This window comes from Oncorhynchus clarkii, chromosome 11 (genome assembly GCF_045791955.1).
Source record: "Oncorhynchus clarkii lewisi isolate Uvic-CL-2024 chromosome 11, UVic_Ocla_1.0, whole genome shotgun sequence".
Classification (NCBI taxonomy): Eukaryota; Metazoa; Chordata; class Actinopteri; order Salmoniformes; family Salmonidae; genus Oncorhynchus; species Oncorhynchus clarkii.
In genome coordinates, this window is record NC_092157.1 from 32,868,124 (window position 1) to 32,888,116 (window position 19,993).

The 19,993-nt window shown below is 41.2% G+C and overlaps 1 protein-coding gene across 1 annotated transcript in view; it reads right to left on the reverse strand.

Moving 5' to 3' along the window:
- Positions 1-16,759: 16,759 nt before the first annotated feature.
- Positions 16,760-19,993, reverse strand: part of LOC139420440 (ubiquitin-protein ligase E3C-like) — a 39,899-nt gene continuing 36,665 nt past the window's right edge. The window contains exon 24 of the mRNA XM_071170581.1: positions 16,760-18,041. Coding sequence (XP_071026682.1) covers positions 17,871-18,041 — 171 coding nt within the window. The 3' untranslated portion in view covers positions 16,760-17,870. The remainder of the gene's footprint in view (positions 18,042-19,993) is intronic.

Here is a 19,993-nt window from a genome sequence, read left to right on the forward strand (position 1 = left end):
ACATCATGCATGTTTCTCGGATCAAATAGCGTAAAGGTTACTAAAAGCTATAAATACATTTGATTTGATTTGATTTGTATAACAAGGAGCCGCCGCTTTGGTGAAAAAAAACGACATTGAAACACTGAGCTAGGCTCTGTATCCTCTATCACCACAGTGTGTGAATTTACCTTAACCTGGTACTCAGTCAACAACAAAAAAAAGTGCTTTGATGTGAATATGACGTGACCATATCCTAAAAACAGGTGAAAGTAAAATGGACACTAAGGAATGGAAAATCAGGCTACTCACAACTGCGGTCCTTGAGTTTCACCCCGTGGGCTAAATTGTTATGATAATCAGTGATTACAAGTTTGTATGCCTCAATTTTTGACGAGCTGCATCATAGCGGGGAGAAAATGCATCTTCATTTCCCGCTGTGTAAACACATGGATTCTCATTGCTAATAGGCTCGGGATAACTCCTGAGCAAATTGGGTAGCTGACATTGAGTTTAAATTGACTAAATTATTAGTCACAGGAATCAGGACTATTAAAGCCAATGCAACTGCGTTGTCGCACATAGTTCTGAGTGTTAGTTCGAATCAGAGATTGATTATTTGTTAAATTGTATTATTTCCCCCCCCCCCCCCCCCCTCATATTGCCAAATGTCAAATTAACTAAAATGCCTAAACAAAACAACGTGTTCATACAAGTAATGTGTTTATTATAGAAACATGCTCACATCAAAGCCATCTATGATGATCAAGATGCATAACTTGTCCCAAACTTCATATTACTTTTGCTTTGGTCTTACAACATGCAGAAGGAAACAACGTACTAGCCACTAACCCCAGTATTGCCCCCGTCTACCCTAATCTGCATTGGATGTGCTCATAAATACGCTGTTACTCACTCAACGCTTCAGAGATAAAGTTATAGTGCTGCGTGCATTTCATCAAATGCTCGCAGTCAAACAACCAATAATAAATACTGCATGCCTCTGGTTCTTTTCCTGTGTTTGGTGAGTGTGGATAGTGTTCACACCAGTCCAAACGAACTAAGGGGGAAATCGAACCAGGGTTTGGAAGAGAAAAAAAAACATTCCAAACCAATTTGGTATGAATAAACAGTAGGCCTACAAATTTCATTGCGGAATGACAGTGTAAAGTACACTATTCTAGTTTTGCAGCGTTCCTTTTTTTTGCCTTGCCTAGGGCGGCAGAATTGCCAAGACTGGGCCTTCATAGCTTTGTCTATGAATTTGAGAGCGGTTACAGCACCATCCCCTCGCCAAAAAAGTGTTGGGGTGCCGACTTTGTTTTTTGTTTGAATACCAGATTATCCCTTTAAAGCCTTATTTTAACGTTTTAAGCTTAGCCGTGCTCTCTTTCAGGGAGTTTACTCTTAGAAGTATTGCTTATGAGAGTGTTTAGGTGAGGTATGTGACATTTTGAAAGTGTTATGTGACCAAAAGTAAAACTAAGTAGCCCAAAAGTTAACAACCAGACGACATGTTAATTACAGAGAACTCAAATATCAGAGTAGACTGTAAATGAATGACTGTTTTATCACTTAATCAAAGTAACGTATCACTACTGTTAGAAAGTAAAAATGCCCTCTGTGAGTTTCCCAGTCTGAGTGAAACAGACATTAAAAACCTATACATTCTGGGAAGATCTGCTATAAGCCTTGCCTCAAACTGTTAGTTTGCAGTGATGGCAAATCCTATCTAACAGAAATTGAAAATAAGAAATTCTCTAGAACAGCACCTGTGAGGATACCTTCACTAGGGGGAGCAATATAAATATCACTACTCTTCAGTTCTAGTAAGTTCCAGAAAGTTCAAGATCACTTAAAACCAACAGAGCTTGGGTTATAGTTGAGGTGGTAATTGAATAACATAATTACCCGTTACTGTGCTCTATTGATGAGGAAAGCATCACCTACACATCATTGCATATAGTAAAATACTTTATGCTTCATATTTACTAATAGTCTTTAGTGGATTATAATGGCATTTGTTAAGTATTGACGATTACGTTTCTCATTCGTTCTGTCATTCTAGATGTGATAATAATACGTATTCACCACTACCTCCTTGAAATGTTCTATCAAATGCATGGCATTGTAGTATTGCATTCTCTTCTGCTGCCAATGCTGCACTGACAAATAAACAAATACAATACGAACTGTGAATACATTGAACTAAGTTGACACACATTGCGAATGCATGGGAATAACTCATACGACACTTATGGTAGTGACCGCCGCTCTCCAGGTTGCGACATTGAAAAGCATTACGCGTATCTCAGTAGGCTCTCGACGCTGACAGTAGCGAAATGCCAGGTGGATTTTTAACGCTGACAAAATGAACCCAAATGTATAATCACCCCACGACAGCATTCATGTCAAAAGTTAGATAAATATGATAGCAATAAAGAGAGAAAATGCTCTCACCTTCCACCCCAGCCGAGGAAATGTGCCCGTGTCTTCGTTTACTGACCTATGTGACTCCCAATCCACTGGGTTATGTTTTAGTGATCCGTCTATGGTTGTAAACTGTGCGTGTACGGAAATTATGCTTGTGCTTGGGCTACCTCATCAGCGTTTGAACTGAACAACTCCTACACGCTTTTTACGATCTCATACACACATTGCTAGTCTCGTGAACTCTGACTGTAAAACATCCGTATGGCTATATGAGCTGCAACTGACGCGCTCCGCGTACATGTGTTTGTGAATACCACTGTCACTTCCTGCATCAGACCGAAGGGGTCGGGAACAATGTTGGGAACAGTTGGGAATGGAGAATTGCCAATTTGCACGAAGGTTGATTACTCAACACTGTTTAGTGTTTCCACGTTAGAAAAGTAGCCTATGAAGGAATACGAAAGTATTGGGTTATTGTAAAGTGGCGATTATAGCAAGTATATATTGGAGGGGAGAACTCACCAATTTTTGTGTACATGCATGCCAGCAAAGCCACAACACAACACAACACTAAACAATACATTAATTGGAATATAATGTTGACAAACGGTGCCCACAAACTGTTAGGGCCTACATAAAGCTGTCCCAACAGCAGAGACCCAACAGCAGTCCCAACACTGTTACACCTGGCTATCAGTGAAACCTTGTCTGGCAGCGAAACAGTTCATTCGGGCTCATTTACTTACTGCATTTAAAAAAACATAGCTGATTTGGCTGACTTGCTTAAACAAATGTGGTTTTTACTGACAATTGAGATGTACAAACTATGGCATAAGGGGACGAGCGCATAAAAGGCAATCCGTAATTTCGATTAAGATATTAATGAACAAGCTAGGATGGACGTAGTCAATACAACTATTTGTTCAGCACTTTTGAAATGCACAGTGACAGAATTAATAACATGTGCTGTTCTTACAGTATTGTCTTTGTACACCAAGTCTGAACTGTAGGATAAAGAAAGGTGCACATAAGCAGACAATGAAAGTTCTTACAATATTCAATGATGAAATTTCTCTAAAACAGACTCCAGGCTACATGTGCACCACCTGGTCAGAACAGTAGGCTAAATTATGAGGGGAAAAGGGACCAAATTATTAGGGTGAGGCACATGGGCTACTAACAGCTTACTACACAACATTCACTTTTATTTTCTTAGCTACAGTATACATACCTTCCTGGCATATTACATCATTTACAGTTGAAGTCGGAAGTTTACATACACTTAGGTTGGAGTCATTAAAACTTGTTTTTCAACCACTCCACAAATGTCTTGTTAACAAACTATAGTTTTGGCAAGTCGGTTAGGACATCTACTTTGTGCATGACACAAGTAATTTTTCCAGCAATTGTTTACAGACAGATTATTTCACTTATAATTCACTGTATCACAATTCCAGTGGGTCAGAAGTTTACATACACTAAGTTGACTGTGCCTGTAAACAGCTTGGAAAATTCCAGAAAATTATGTCATGGCTTTAGAAGCTTCTGATAGGCTAATTGACATAATTTGAGTCAATTGGAGGTGTACCTGTGGATGTATTTCAAGGCCTACCTTCAAACTCAGTGCCTCTAGACACCTCCACAAGTCTGGTTCATCCTTGGGAGCAATTTCTAAACACCTGAAGGTACAAAGTTAATCTGTACAAACAATAGTACGCAAGTATAAACATCATGGGACCACACAGCTGTCATACCGCTCAGGAAGGAGACGCGTTCTGTCTCCTAGAGATGAACGTACTTTGGTGCGAAAAGTGAAAATCAATCCCAGAACAACAGCAAAGGACCTTGTGAAGATGCTGGAGGAAACAGGTACAAAAGTATCTATATCCACATTAAAACGAGTCCGATATCGACATAACCTGAAAGGCCGCTCAGCAAGGAAGAAGCCACTGCTCCAAAACCGCCATAAAAAAAGCCAGACTACGGTTTGCAACTGCACACAAGGACAAAGATTGTACTTTTTGGAGAAATATCCTCTAGTCTGTTGAAATTGAAATAGAACTGTTTGGCCATAATGACCATAGTTATGTTTGGAGGAAAAAGGGGAGGCTTGCAAGCCAAAGAACACCATCCCAACCGTGAAGCACGGGGGTGGCAGCATCGTGTTGTGGGGGTGCTTTGCTGCAGGAGGGACTGGTGCACTTCACAAAATAGATGGCAACATAGGCAGGGAAAATTATGTGGATACATTGAAGCAACATCTCAAGACATCAGGCAGGAAGTTAAAGCTTGGTCGCAAATGGGTCTTCCAAATGGATAATGACTCCAAGCATACTTCCAAAGTTGTGGCAGAATGGCTTAAGGACAACAAAGTCAAGGTATTGGAGTGGCCATCACAAAACCCTGACCTCAATCCTATAGAAAAACTGTGGGCAGAACTGAAAAAGCATGTGCGAGCAAGGAGGCCTACAAACCTGACTCAGTTACACCAGCTCTGTCAGGAGGAATGGGCCAAAATTCACCCAACGTATTGTGGGAAGCTTGTGGAAGGCTACCCAAAATGGTTGAACCAAGTTAAACAATTTAAAGGCAATGCTACCAAATACTAATTCAGTGTATGTAAACTTCTGACCCACTGGGAATGTGATGAAATAAATAAAAGCTGAAAGAAATCATTTTCTCTACTATTATTCTGACATTTCACATTCTTAAAATTAAGTTGTGATCCTAACTGACCTGAAACAGGGAATCTTTACTAGGATTACATGTTAGAAATTGTGAAAAACTGAGTTTAAATGTATTTGGTTAAGGTGTATGTAAACTTCCGATTTCATTTTTGGACTCACCTTGTTGTGCTGTGCTCACTTGAACAGGAAAGTGGTGCGGCAGTCCTTCACGGGAAAATGTTGTCATCAAAGTCTGGCATTCTCTGGATTTATGGTGTTTTCAAGACAACTGGGAACTCAGAAAAAAACAAGGTTTAATCATGACGTTAGTGATCTTCAGGTTGGAGCTTTAGAAAGAGGCCAAAGTTCCTGACTTTGAATTTCGAGTTGGATGACTGTTCAAAACGTATTTTCCCAGTCTGAGCTAGTTTTTTTCAGAGTTCCCAGTTGTCCTGAATTCAATTAAGTTTCCAGTTGTTTTGAAAGCATCAGAAGTCATACTGGATTGACAGCATGGCCAATGTTGAATGTTTATGCTTTTATGATTGGAACAGAGACCCTTAAACCCAGATTTGGACTACACATCCACTCCACTGAATAGCAGACTAGTGATTGCTTTGCAATGCTCTCAGTTAGCCACTGATTCCTTCCAAATCACTCATTGTTGAATTTGTAATGTAATGTTTGTCCCATAGCCGATGACTACCGATATGTTTTATCTATGATTTCTCTTGATCATTTCTCTTCATATGACAAGGATTTGTCAGTAGATTGTCGACTTGATTCATGATGATGACTGCTAGCTAAGATTTTGAAAGGAGCGTCGTCCGGGTTAGGGGAGGGTTTGGCCGGTAGGGATGTCCTAGTCCCATCGCGCTCTAGCAACTCCTGTGGCGGGCCGGGCACATGCACGCTGACACAGTCGCCAGGTGTATGGCGTTTCCTCCGACTCATTGGTGTGGCTGGCTTACGGATTAAGAAGCAGTGCCGGCTTGGTTGGGTCGTGTTTCGGAGGACTCATGGCTCTCGACCTTCGCCTCTCCCGAGTCCGTACGGGAGTTGCAGCAATGAGACAAGACTGTAACTACCAATTGGACACCATGAAATTGGGGAGAATATATATATTTTTAGAATTGAAAAATAAATAAAAATAAAAAAGATTTTGAAAGTGTGATGTTGACATGCAAATGTCAATGGGATTTGATAGGAGTGACGCCAAATTCAAGCTGGTTTCCCTTGACACTTGTTTTGGTGCGCCAGAACCATTCACAGTTGAGCACGCTCAGTTTAGCGGAACACTGATTGGTTAATTTGTTGAACAAAATAGCATCAGATAGATGGCCTACCTTCATGTAGAGAGACAGAGGGGTGCTGTTTCACTTGCTCTGATGCTTTTTCCTTTGAGATAAATTCAGCCTCCTACAAATTAAAGGAAACTTATGAAACACAGAGAGACAAAAGATGCATTATTTGATGTTTTTACATTTTTTCGGGGCCATGGCACCATGAATACACGCCACTGGGGTCCATGGCATCCATGAATACACGCCACTGGGGTCCATGGCATCCATGAATACACGCCACTGGGGTCCATGGCATCATGAATACACGCCACTGGGGTCCATGGCATCCATGAATACACGCCACTGGGGTCCATGGCATCCATGAATACATGCCACTGGGGTCCATGGCATCCATGAATACACGCCACTGGGGTCCATGGCATCCATGAATACACGCCACTGGGGTCCATGGCATCCATGAATACACGCCACTGGGGTCCATGGCATCCATGAATACACGCCACTGGGGTCCATGGCACCATGAATACACGCCACTGGGGTCCATGGCATCCATGAATACACGCCACTGGGGTCCATGGCATCCATGAATACACGCCACTGGGGTCCATGGCATCCATGAATACACGCCACTGGGGTCCATGGCATCCATGAATACACGCCACTGGGGTCCATGGCATCCATGAATACACGCCACTGGGGTCCATGGCATCCATGAATACACGCCACTGGGGTCCATGGCATCCATGAATACACGCCACTGGGGTCCATGGCACCATGAATACACGCCACTGGGGTCCATGGCATCCATGAATACACGCCACTGGGGTCCATGGCATCCATGAATACACGCCACTGGGGTCCATGGCATCCATGAATACACGCCACTGGGGTCCATGGCATCCATGAATACATGCCACTGGGGTCCATGGCATCCATGAATACACGCCACTGGGGTCCATGGCATCCATGAATACACGCCACTGGGGCCCAGGACCGAGTTCGGGAAACCCTGACCTAAAGGACATGCCTAAACCGAACCTCATAAAGCAATTCATTAAATGTTTTAAATTAGGCCTAATGCCAAGGAAAATATACTATCCTAATTGAAATTACGATATGGCTAATGGTAAATGTACAATTATTCAACTAGCCTATTTCATGATTTTTAAGAAACTGACGCCAAAACGGGGAAAACTGCTATAATTTTAATTCTACCAGTGAGAAATTACATTAGGCATAGGCTCAAAGACATTGACACAGCCAAGGCCGTCTACGGCATAGATATCATATTAAATCAAATAAATTAAGTATTCGAATTCCTATTTCTATGGTGTGCGGTGCCAGGGACCCAGTCTCAATAAAAGTGATTACGGACATTGTGGCGGTCAATATCTAATTAGCCTCTCGAGCAGGGCCAATAAGGAAGAGGATCAGAACATGGAGCGCAATAGCTTCTATAAAGTAGACGTTTATGGCAATTTGGCACAAGATATAATAGCTTGTATATTTTTTCTCATAAGAGGGAGAGAAGATTTGACTTTAGTGCATCACTATGGGACGGTTTAACTGGACACAGTTTAAGTCTTGGCCGAAAATGCATGCTCAATGGAGAATCTCCATTGAAATGGTGTTTTAGTCAAGGACTAAACTTAATCTGTGTCCGGCGCCAGCCCTATTTTATATCTAATAATGTTATTCTTCATAATAGACAATTGAGCATCAAAACCTTAAACAAAATGCCTAAACAAATTAATAACCATATAATAACCATAAATGCTTAAAACCACAAAACTTGGATGTGACTGAAGACCTTGTGTGGGTTAAATAGGAAATGTACACAAATCAAAGCACAGGTATAGGAGACACTCTTCCACCGTGCCTGGGCCTGTTCTGGTTTAACCAAGATGGAACATCATACCGGATACAGAGCATTATGATGAACTGTAATGTGAATATTGTGAATTCATGCATTGACTCTGTCATTGATAGGATATTTTTCATTGAATTTGGTCAAACATCAATTTATAAATAGTAGTAAATATTGATAATTGCATTGCAGCTACTTTTAAGCATTTTTATTTTAAGTCCAATTCTAGGCAGGTGCATCAATTGACCACACGATAGCGCTGGTGTTCAATAGTCTATGCCACAAAGCCTCTTGAGGCGTTTTTTGCTGAGGTGAGATATGGGGCAGAGATTTAAAAATAATAATAATAATAATATTATCATTTTAATTTTTTTATTTAACTAGGCAAGTCAGTTAAGAACAAATTCTTTATTTACAATTACGGCCTACCAGGGAACAGATTTGTACCTTGTCAGCTCGGGGATTCGATCCAGCAACATTTCGGTTAGTGGCCCAAATGCTCTAACCACTAGGCTATCTGCCGCCCCAGATTTGAGCATAAAGGGACATTTCAATCATAAATTAAAGTTTGTAATATGTTTTCAGACCTCAAAGTAACACCTTTTGTATTTTCTTATTTATGAAAAGATTATTGGAGTTAGATTAATAATATTTTATACAAACAACATACATAATGATATATGATTAAATACATGGGGAATGTTTCACAGGTCAATAATAAAAATGTAAAATTAGGTGTCTCAAAAACATTTTTTTTTAATTAAACTATAAAAATATGGATGGATTTCAATAAAACTTCCTAGTCATGTAGAGATAGACACTACTAACTTTTGTATTTTATGTCATCTTTATTTAACTAGGCAAGTCAGTTAAGAACAAATTCTTGTTTACAATGACGGCCTACCAAAAGGCAAAAGTCCTCCTGCAATATAAATATAGGACAAAACACACATCACAGCAAGAGAGACAACACAACACTACATAAAGAGAGACCTAAGACCACAACATAACAAGGCGGCAAAACATGACAACACAGCATGGTAGCAACACAACATGACAACAACATGGTAGTAGCACAAACACATGGTACACACATTATTGGGCAAAGTCAACAGCACAAAGGTCAAGAAGGTAGAGACAACAACACATCATACAAAGCAGCCACAACTGTCAGTAAGAGTGTCCATGATTGAGTCTTTGAATGAAGAGATTGAGATAAGACTGTCCAGTTTGAGTGTTTGTTGCAGCTAACAACATTGAATAAAAGCTTTCTACGTGGTTTCTATTTGAGTTCCCTGGTCTCCCCTAGCATAATGTCAACATTGTAAACAGAGTGCCCCATGGCCGCGGTGGGATTATGATATGGGCATGATCTATAGACAACCAACACAACTGAATTTCATAGATGGCAATTTGAATGCACGGGATCCTGTGGCTCATTGTTGTGGCATTCATCCGTTGGCATCACCTCATGTTTCAGCATGATAATGCACAGCCCCATGTTGCAAGGATCTGTACACAATGGAAGCTGAAAATGTCCCAGTTCTTCCATGGCCTGCATAATCACCAGACATGTCACCCATTGAGCACGTTTGGGATGCTCTGGATCAACGTGTACGACAGCGTCTTCCACTTCCCACCAGTATCCAGCAACTTCGCACAGCCATTGAAGAGGAGTGGGACAACATTCCACAGGCCACAATCAACCGCCTGATCAATTCTATATGAAGATGTGTCGCACTGCATGAGGCAAATAGTGGTCACACCTGATACTTACTGGTTTTCTTATCCATGCCCCTACCTTTTTTTTAAGGTATCTGGGACCAACAGGTGCATATCTGTATTCCCAGTCATGTGAAAACCATAGATTGGGGCCTAATATATTTATTTAAATTGACTGATTTCCTCATATGAACTGTAATGCAGTAAAATCTTTGAAGTTGTTGCATTTTGAGTTTATATTTCTGTTCAGTGTAGTTCTGTTGACCAGAACAATCCGAAAATGTGACTGATGGATAGCTGTGAATCTAAGCTTTTTTTTTACTCCATATACTAGTGTATACATATGAACAACAATTTACAGACGCACACAAACAATGACTAGATCTCATCTGCCCAGAGCCGCATGCTCACCCAGATCCCTAGTGTCTGCATTATTGTTTGTCAACTTGGCCTTAAACATTTGATCAATTTGTTTTTCTCGGTCGCCTGTGCTATTTCAATATTTAAATAAGACATGGCATTTTATTTTTCCATTGTGTTAATGGTTTATTGATTTCCACGTTTTTGTATACGTTTTTTCAAGCTGAGTGATGAGAAGAGAATCGTCCAGCCCATTCGGTATCTCACTACACTTCCATATGCCGTGTTTTAAAATTATACATACAGACGGATTAAAAGTACATTTACTAATACTTCTGATAGCCAACTTTCTAACTCCGCCCACAACTTCCGGACTTCATAGTAGTCCCAGAATGCATGGATTATTGAGTCATTATTAGTTTTACGGTTGTAAAAACTATTGGACGCTAAATCCAGAGAAATTACGGGCCATGTAAAAACTTCCACGCACGCACAACATTCAGACATTCGTGTACTGTCGACAATAAAAAGTCCTCAGAAACATGCGTCTTCTCCCTTCGGACGACTATAACACCCTGAGTGGGCGGGTTCAGTGTCCAGATGCGGATTTCCAAGCGCTCTCATTGGTTGGGAATGGCAGGGCTATGATGGATGAGTGATAATTGTGGGCTCAGCAGACAAACTAACTGGTTTTAAGGGAAACTGAAGGGACTGTGACGGGAAGTTAGGTAGAGAGGAGAGAAGCGGAGCAGGGCGGCCTTTCTTTCTTTTATACAGCGTTTAAAACATGACTCTGCCTTTGTGCTGTAGGGTGTTAATTGTGTCTCTTGTAGAATAAATGATATACACTAGTTTATACTGGATTAAGCATAATTTTATTTATAATTTTATTTCGTTAGTTATATTATTTTTAAGTCTTGGTTCCAATAGCAAAAAATACATTCTCAAAATATTTACCAAGTAGACTAAAATAAAAAGTAATAACAAAAAGTAACATAAGAATAACAATAACGAGGTAACATACAGGAGGCACCGGTGCCGAGTCAGTGTGCAGGGATACAGGATAGTTGAGGTCATCTGTACCTGTAGGTGGGGGCGAAGTGACAAACAAACAGCAAGTAGCAGCAGTGTACAAGGGGTGTCAATGTAAATTGTCCATTGGCGATTTTTATGAATTGTTCAGCAGATGGCACCATTTTATTTTTTATTTGATTTACGGATAGCCAGAGTCACGCAACCAACATTCCAACATAATTTACAAACGAAGCATGTGGTTTAGTGAGTTCGCCAGATCAGAGACAGTAGGGGGGGCGAAGTGACAAACAAACAGCAAGTAGCAGCAGTGTACAAGAGGTGTCAATGTAAATTGTCCATTGGCGATTTTTATGAATTGTTCAGCAGATGGCACCATTTTATTTTTTATTTGATTTACGGATAGCCAGAGTCACGCAACCAACATTCCAACATAATTTACAAACGAAGCATGTGGTTTAGTGAGTTCACCAGATCAGAGACAGTAGGGACGACCAAGGATGTTCTGTTGATAAGTGTGTGAATTTCACCACTTTCCTGTCCTGCTTAGCATTCAAAATGTAACGAGTAGTTTTGGGTGTCAAGGAAAATGTATGTAGTAAAAAAAAAGTGCATTATTTTCATTAGGAATGTAGTGAAGTAAAAGTAGTTAAAAATAGAAAAAGTAAAGTACAGACACCCCCCAAAATTACTTAAGTAGTACTTTAAAGTACTTAACACCACTGAATTTTAATATATATTTTATGGAAAACAGATGTATGTTTCTGAAGGATGCACCATGCTGCACAAGATGACCAAGCAGCGCATATTACCGTTCGATTCGAGCAGGGCGCGCCACCCTCACCAGCTACATCCGTTCACGTGACGGGCCATATTATTTATTTTTTATTTAACCTTTATTTAACTAGGCAAGTCAGTTAAGAACAAATTCGTTTTTATAATGACGTCCGAACCTCATAGCCCGTTTAACCCGGGGAAGCTTAATCGAAACCCTTCAATGTTTGAGGCTATATAGTGTTTGTTTACATTTACTTTGTCTACAAACATTGGAGTAAAATGACAGTTGAACTAAGCTCATGAGGAATTTATAAATGATATTTCAAGAAGAAATGGGTACGCCTACATTAATTTGCCTACATATAATTAATTCCAAACTGCTGATTCTTCCTTAGTTGTTAATTGTATCGAAATCTAAAGGCACAACCATGTAGGCGACAATGTCTTTAGTAGTTGAACATGTTATTACGCCAACCTCGTGAAAGTGACAAGCTAACCCTAACCCTAACTCTAACCCTAACAACAGTAAAAAAGACAGTGAAAAATAACAGTAGCAAGGCGATAGCAGTAGCCAGGCTATATACAGGCACCGGTTAGTCAGGCTAATTGAGGTAGTATGTACATGTAGGTATGGTTAAAGTGACTAGGCATATATACAGAGAGTAGCAACAGCATAAGAGGGGTTGGGGGACACACACAATGCAAATAGTCCCGGTAGACATTTGATTACCTGTTCAGGAGTCTTATGGCCTGGGGGTAGAAACTGTTGAGAAGCCTTTTGGTTCTAGACTTGGCGCTCCGGTACCGCTTTCCATGTGGTAGTAGTGAGTACAGTCTATGACTGACACCGCCTGTTGTAGAGGTCCTGGATGGCAGGCAGCTTAGCCCCAGTGATGTACTGGGCTGTGATGTACCCTCTGTAGTGCCTTGCAGTCAGAGGCCGATTAGTTGCAGTACCAGACAGTGATGCAACCAGTCAGGATTAAAGGTCAACCGATTAATCGGGATGGCCGATTAATTAGGGCCGATTTCAAGTTTTCATAACAATCGGAAATCTGCATTTTTGGGCTCGGATTTGCAGATTATTATTATTTTTATTTTTTTTTACACCTTTATTTAATCTTTATTTAACTAGGCAAGTCAGTTAAGAACACATTCTTATTTTCAACGAAGGCCTAGAAACGGTGGGTTAAATGCCTCGTTCAGGGGCAGAACGACAGATGTTCACCTTGTCAGCTCGGGGGATTCAATCATCCAACCTTACAGTTAACTAGTCCAACGCAATAACGAGCACTCCACAAGGAGACTGCCTGTTACGCAAATGCAGTAAATCAAGGTAAGTTGCTAGCTAGCATTAAACTTATCTTATAAAAAACAATCAATCATAATCACTAGTTAACTACACATGGTTGATGATATTACTAGATATTATCTAGCGTGTTCTGCGTTGCATATAATCTGACTGAGCATACAAGTATCTAAGTTTCTGACTGAGCGGTGGTAGGGAGAAGCAGGCACGTAAACATTCATTCAAACAGCACTCTTGTGCGTTTTATCAGCAGCTCTTCCTTGTGCATCAAGCATTGCACTGTTTATGACTTCAAGCCTATCAACTCCCGAGATGAGGCTGGTGTAACCGAAGTGAAATGGCTGGCTAGTTAGTGCGCACTACTCGCTCTGAGCCTTGGGGTGGTTGTTTCCCTTGCGCTGCATGGGTAACGCTGCTTCGATGTGGTGGCTGTTGTCCTTGTGTTGCTGGTTCGAGCCCAGCGAGGAGAGGGACGGAAGCTATACTGTTACACTGGCAATACTAAAGTGACTATAAGAACATCCAATAGTCAACGGTTAATTAAATACAAATGGTATAGAGGGAAATAGTCCTATAATTCCTATAATAACTACAACCTAAAACTTTTTACCTGGGAATATTGAAGACTCATGTTAAAAGGAACCACCAGCTTTTATATGTTCTCATGTTCTGAGCAGGAACTGAAACGTTATTTTTCTTACATGGCACATATTTTACATGGAACATATTGCACTTTTACTTTCTTCTCCAACACTTTGTTTTTGCATTATTTAAACCAAATGTCAGCAGAACAACGTTTCATTATTTACTTGAGGCTAAATATATTTTATTGATGTATTATATTAAATTAAAATAAGTGTTAATTCAGTATTGTTGTAATTGTCATTATTACAAATACATAAAAAAATTGGCCGATTAATCGGCATCGGCTTTTTTGGTCCTCCAATAATCGATATTGGCGTTGAAAAATCATAATCGGTCGACCTCTAGTCAGGATGCTCTCAATGTTGCAGCTGTAGAACCTTATGAGGATCTGAAGACCCATGACAAATCTTTTTAGTTTCCTGAGGGGGAAGAGGCTTGGTCGTGCCCTCTTCACGACTGTCTTGGGGTGTTTGGACCATTCTAGTTTGTTGGTGATGTGGACACCAAGGAACTTGAAGCTCTCATCCTGCTCCACTACAGCCCCGTCAATGAGACGGTCCTCCTTTTTCTGTAGTCCACAATCATTCCTTAGTCTTGGTTATGTTGAGGGATGGGTTGTTATTCTGGCACTACCCAGCCAGGTCTCTGACCTCCTCCCTATAGACTGTCTCGTCGTTGTCTGTGATCGAGCCTACCACTGTGTCGTCTGCAAACTTAATGATGGTGTTGGGAGTCTTGCCTGGCCATGCAGTTGTGGGTGAACAGGGAGTACAGGAGGGGACTGAGCACGCACCCCTGAGGGGCTCCAGTGTTGAGGATCAGCGGTTTGCTTATATCCTTATACAGCTGACTGAGTGCGGCCTTAGTGCCAGCTTTCATCTGTGGTGGTAAATCAACAACCACGAAAAGTATAGATGAAAACTCTCTTAGCAAATAGTGTGGTCTGCAGTTTATCATAAGATACTCAACTTCAGGCGAGCAAAATCTAGAGACTTCTTTAGATTTCGTGCACCAGCTGTTGTTTACAAATATGCAGACCTTCCCCCCTCGTTTTACCAGAGTGTGCTGTTCTATCTAGCCGGTGCAGTGTATATCCCCCTAGCTGAATATCCATGTCATCATTCAGCAACGATTCTCTGACTTTAGCACATTTTTGTTTTGCCCAATTGAGGAAAATGCTGTTCATTTTAAATTACTCCGTGTATTTTGAAAGATGAGCCTACCGCTTTGATGTCAGCCAAATGGGCACTTAACATTTCCAAATATATATATTTTTAACCCTTATTTTACCAGGTAAATTTACTGAGAACACATTATTTACAGCAACATTTCCAAATCATGAAGCTCGTGTCATATACAGTGTCAACGTTTATGATCCTTATGTTTGATGTAGTTACAATATGACATGGCGTCATAACCTGGGTTGTTCTGGAAAGAATGAGACTGTTTATTGTGAAGAAAATTCGCCGGACCACACGCACCTGAATGCACCCATAACTCTTTTCTATGCGCACCAAAATTACGATCCGTTTCTCTAAATTGCCTTGTGAAAGTCTAACGCTGTAAATCGTATTTGATCATTCAGCTAGTCAATGTTGGCAATAGAACAAGAGTTCAAATCATGCCCACCTGACCCAAATTGCGATTAACAATGGAGCTTTTTGGATTGCGTAAACACTAATTGTGTGATGGCGGGAATGCAGGGTTATGTTTCAAATGAAACGACTAGCCTTCAAGTGTGCTTGCTCTAGTTCCTCGAGGCACAGCTAGTAAAGAAAAGCACCTTATAGTTGGAGACTTCTTTGATTCATAAAAGTGCATTGAAATTGCTTAGGTTAGGAACTGTGCATTTAGTCCGCACTTAAACCCTTGTCTTTTATGTTGCACCTCTCCTACATTTTCCAGGAATAGTGTTATGTTATTGAATGTATCCTGGGTATTTCCGGCGAAATGTAGAGTAAATGTCAAACGCAAATCAAGTGCGTAATGTTTTGATTCAGTCTTGTCACGTGAACCGTTGTGTAGGCCTACTTCACCTTTAGGCTAATAATTTCCCCATGATATCCAAACTGTTTACTTTCAATTGTTACCATGGTTATGCATATTCTTTTCACACTCCTGTAAGAAACGTTTCAATTTGGCTCTATCCAGATAGGCCAATTCCCTAAATAAATATCTCTGTAATTGATATGAAGTCATCTTTTTAAGACCCAAACTGCTTTGAGTGCCCCCCTGGCCTGTTGGATGCATGGGATTTGAGTTTGGGAAGAGGCAGTGGTTGGCTATTCCAGGATGCATCCCACATGGCACTACTACCAGAGCTCTATAGGTCAAAAGTAGAGCACTATATAGGTAATAGGGTGCCATTTGGAACAAGCTAGAGAGGAGGGATGGATGGAAATGCCATCAACCCAACTGCATCAGGACTCAGGCAGATTTATGACTAAGGCCCATAATCTTAGAATAGTTTCCGCTCTGTGTTTCTTAACTGGATGTTTATTTCATTATACTGTATGTCAGAGGGCAATAAAATGCTTGAGATTTCCCCACAAAGCACCTTGTTTTATGTCCAGGTCCTTCACTGTAAATTACGCACAAAGCAGCTTGTTTTATGTCCAGGTTCTTCACTGTAAATAACCTGGCAACAAAAAATGGAGTTCAATGCAAAAAAAAAGAAGACATATTTAATCATATTAGACAATTTTTTCCAGTCTGGTGATACATGTATAGTCAGGTTTCACTAGCCTTATCAACTTGACAGTGTCCACCCCAAATGGCACCTTATTCACTAATTAGGGAATAGGGTGCCATTTGGGACGCATCCACAGCTGTTGCTCCATAGGTGGATAATCACTGCAGCCAGGGCACATACTGTAGAATAGATGGTTCACTTTAATGTGTGTGAGAACACGAGGCCTTCATTCAAAACACAAGAAAAGCAACCTGTACAAATACTGATTAAAGGAATCGTACAAGAGTGGTGTAAACACATATACATATTCACAAATATTCCATAATCAATAGTCCACTCTCTTAGCAATACTCTTTGCCTTGAAAAACAACACAGTAGCCTGCCCAAAGCATTTGCATTTTTATGTTATGAAATTACTATTAATAATAATCATTACAGTAATCACAAAACTAAGTGAGTTTATATTACCTCTAGTAGAAAACGTGTCCCAAATGGCACCCAAGTCCCTTTATAGTTCACTACTTTTGGCCAGGGCCATAGGATGCCATTAGGGACAGGCCCCTAACAGACAAGCTGGCCCTCTCAAAGCCCTTGAGACAGAGGTGTAAGGAGTGCTGCAGTCCTGTGTGTCACCCCATTTCTGTCCTCTTATTGCCAGTTCCTCTCTCCTCCTCAGACAGCACTGTTCGATCTTTGGTGAACACGATTGTTATTGTCGTTTATTTCATAATGCACTCTGCTGAAGGGTCATGGACACACTCACAGTAGATCTTGTCTGTTTCTTTTGCGCAAAGTCTTAAAAAAACAGCCTTGAGATTCTATTGTTGCTGCTCTTTTGGGGATTTTGAATACACATGTAAGTTACTTTAAAACCAAAACATTCTGCGCTCACCCCCCCCTCCATTCTTCCCTCGTCCCACTCTTGGGTGACAATCCCTTCACCCCCGTTTCTGTTCTACACACAGTCAAAGAGAGATATCAGTTCATCATGTTCGTTCTCTCGCTCTCAACAGGAAGTCTTCTCTGGCCTGTCCATGTCAATTGAATCAGTGGTTGCAGGGAGTAAGACACAGACATCCCCCCCTCAGCTGAGCTCGAAGCCTGCGGAGGACTCAATGGCGTACAGAAGCTTGTTCCTCATCAGGTGCTGGTCGCAGAACTCGGGCAGCTTAAGCAGGTTCATGCAGGTGGAAGCTGTGGGCAGGCGCTCTAGGTCATTCCCCCCGTTATGGATGCAGAAAGCTGGGTACAGTTCCTGGAAGTATGGGTGAGATGGGGAGGGAGAACTGTGTCAAACTAGAGGTTCATAGGGCAACGGAGGCCCTGTATACATTAAATTCATACAACTGATGTACCACGCATCTGGCATAACACTAGTGATACAACAGTTTTTTTTCTGGCCAAAATAATTAATTACAAGCGACATCAGGATATAAATGTGATAAGCCTTGAAAAAAGTGTGGATATACAATTAAAATAGTCTTATGTTTGAAGGAGACCGAGTGTGACACTTGGATGCTGAGCAAGTGTAGCAAATGGTAATTTCATGTTTTCAGTCTGGCTCTTTATAAAATTACACTTTCTGGTGATGAGGCCAGGCCATCTCCACTCACATCATCCAGGCCAAGACACTGGCCACATCCCAAATGGCACCCTATTCCCTACATAGTACACCACTTTTGACCAGAGCCCTATGGGTTTTCCTATGGTCCCTGGTCAAAAGTAGTGCACTATATAGGGAATAGGTGCCATTTGGAGCGCACACATTGACGGTTTCCATTAGAATCCACAGGAATCATCCTTTCTGTTTCTAACGTCCAGCCGCTCTATAGCTATTTAAAGATTAGGAGCGTGGCGTGGGGTTCAGCGCCTGTAGCAGCCTGGTTAAATGGTTCCTGGGGGGCTCGGCGGTAACGACGCCATTTTTCGGACAATTATCGTATTAAACTATCGTTGCTTATTGAGAAAGTGTCATTAAGGAAGCGATCATTCTGGAAAAAGAGGCTATCCATCATCTTTTTAAATGGCTTCTCATGAAAGAGCTATTTCTCCACTAATGAATCTTTGGGACGTTTACGGCAGCTAATTAAGGCTGGGCTGGCACGGGCCCAGGGTTAGGGTCAGGGGCCGCTCCCCGCCCCCCACCCTACCAATCACCATCATCGCCCCCTCTCCGGGCCCAGAGAGGAGATCAGGAGGAGACCGGGAGTGGGGAAGAAACCGGGAAGGGCAAGGACATCCCATCTACACACTCCCCAATGTCAAATTCATTAAACAGGGGGGAGCTCTCCAGCCCTCCTTCCTAAGCCACCAAGGGAGATTTTTAGGAGTGTTCCCACCCATAGCCTCTTCTCTCTCCCCACTGTGCGAGTACTTAAGTATTCTTAACTAAAGACGGCAACAAACAGTAATAAAACCAATCATATGACAATTACAGCTGGTTATCCTAAGTAAGGTGTGTATATAAAAGTCCTAATGGATTTCAGCATTGCTCTCTTTTCCATTTCCAACCGTTTTAGTGTCCCTATAAATCAAGTCATTAGGAAAGTGAAACGGCTCTCGATTGGAGGAATCAGCAGCTGATGACACGATAATGGTAATTCCGATAAAAGCAATTCCACCATTTCAGCACAGGATTCAGCTCTTGGCTGAAGTCATTTTGGAAACAAACAGTTTTAGATTATGTTACAGCAATGTTTTGGTGCTAGTTTTTGGGGTCGGCTATTAAAAACTAGTATATTCATTCTGGGGTTATACCCTGTGCCCAACTAAAGAAAGAGGAAATCATTATCAATAATGTGAAACTATCTTCACTACTACTCACGAGCCAACAGTGCTAATAATCCAGAGATGGGCTGTAAACCACAGTGCAGGATAAGATAAGCATGAACCAGGGAGCCTTAGTAGTCTTATCACTATGCCCAATTTGAAAATGTTCATCGGAGGGTGTCATCAGGACAGGTATTTTCATTACATGCCCATTAGAACAGCGAACACTCCATAGTGCTGGCCTTTCTCTGGGGTTGTGTCCCAAATGGCTCCCTAAATAGTGCACTCCTTTTGGTCAATGTGTACATTAGATAGGGAATAGGGTGCCATTTGGGACTCAAGAGTGTTTGGTTAAACCCCTGATAGCACCGGCTACAATCAACAACACCAGACGGAGGGTAGAAAATAAAACGGGCGCAGGAACAAACTGACATAGTG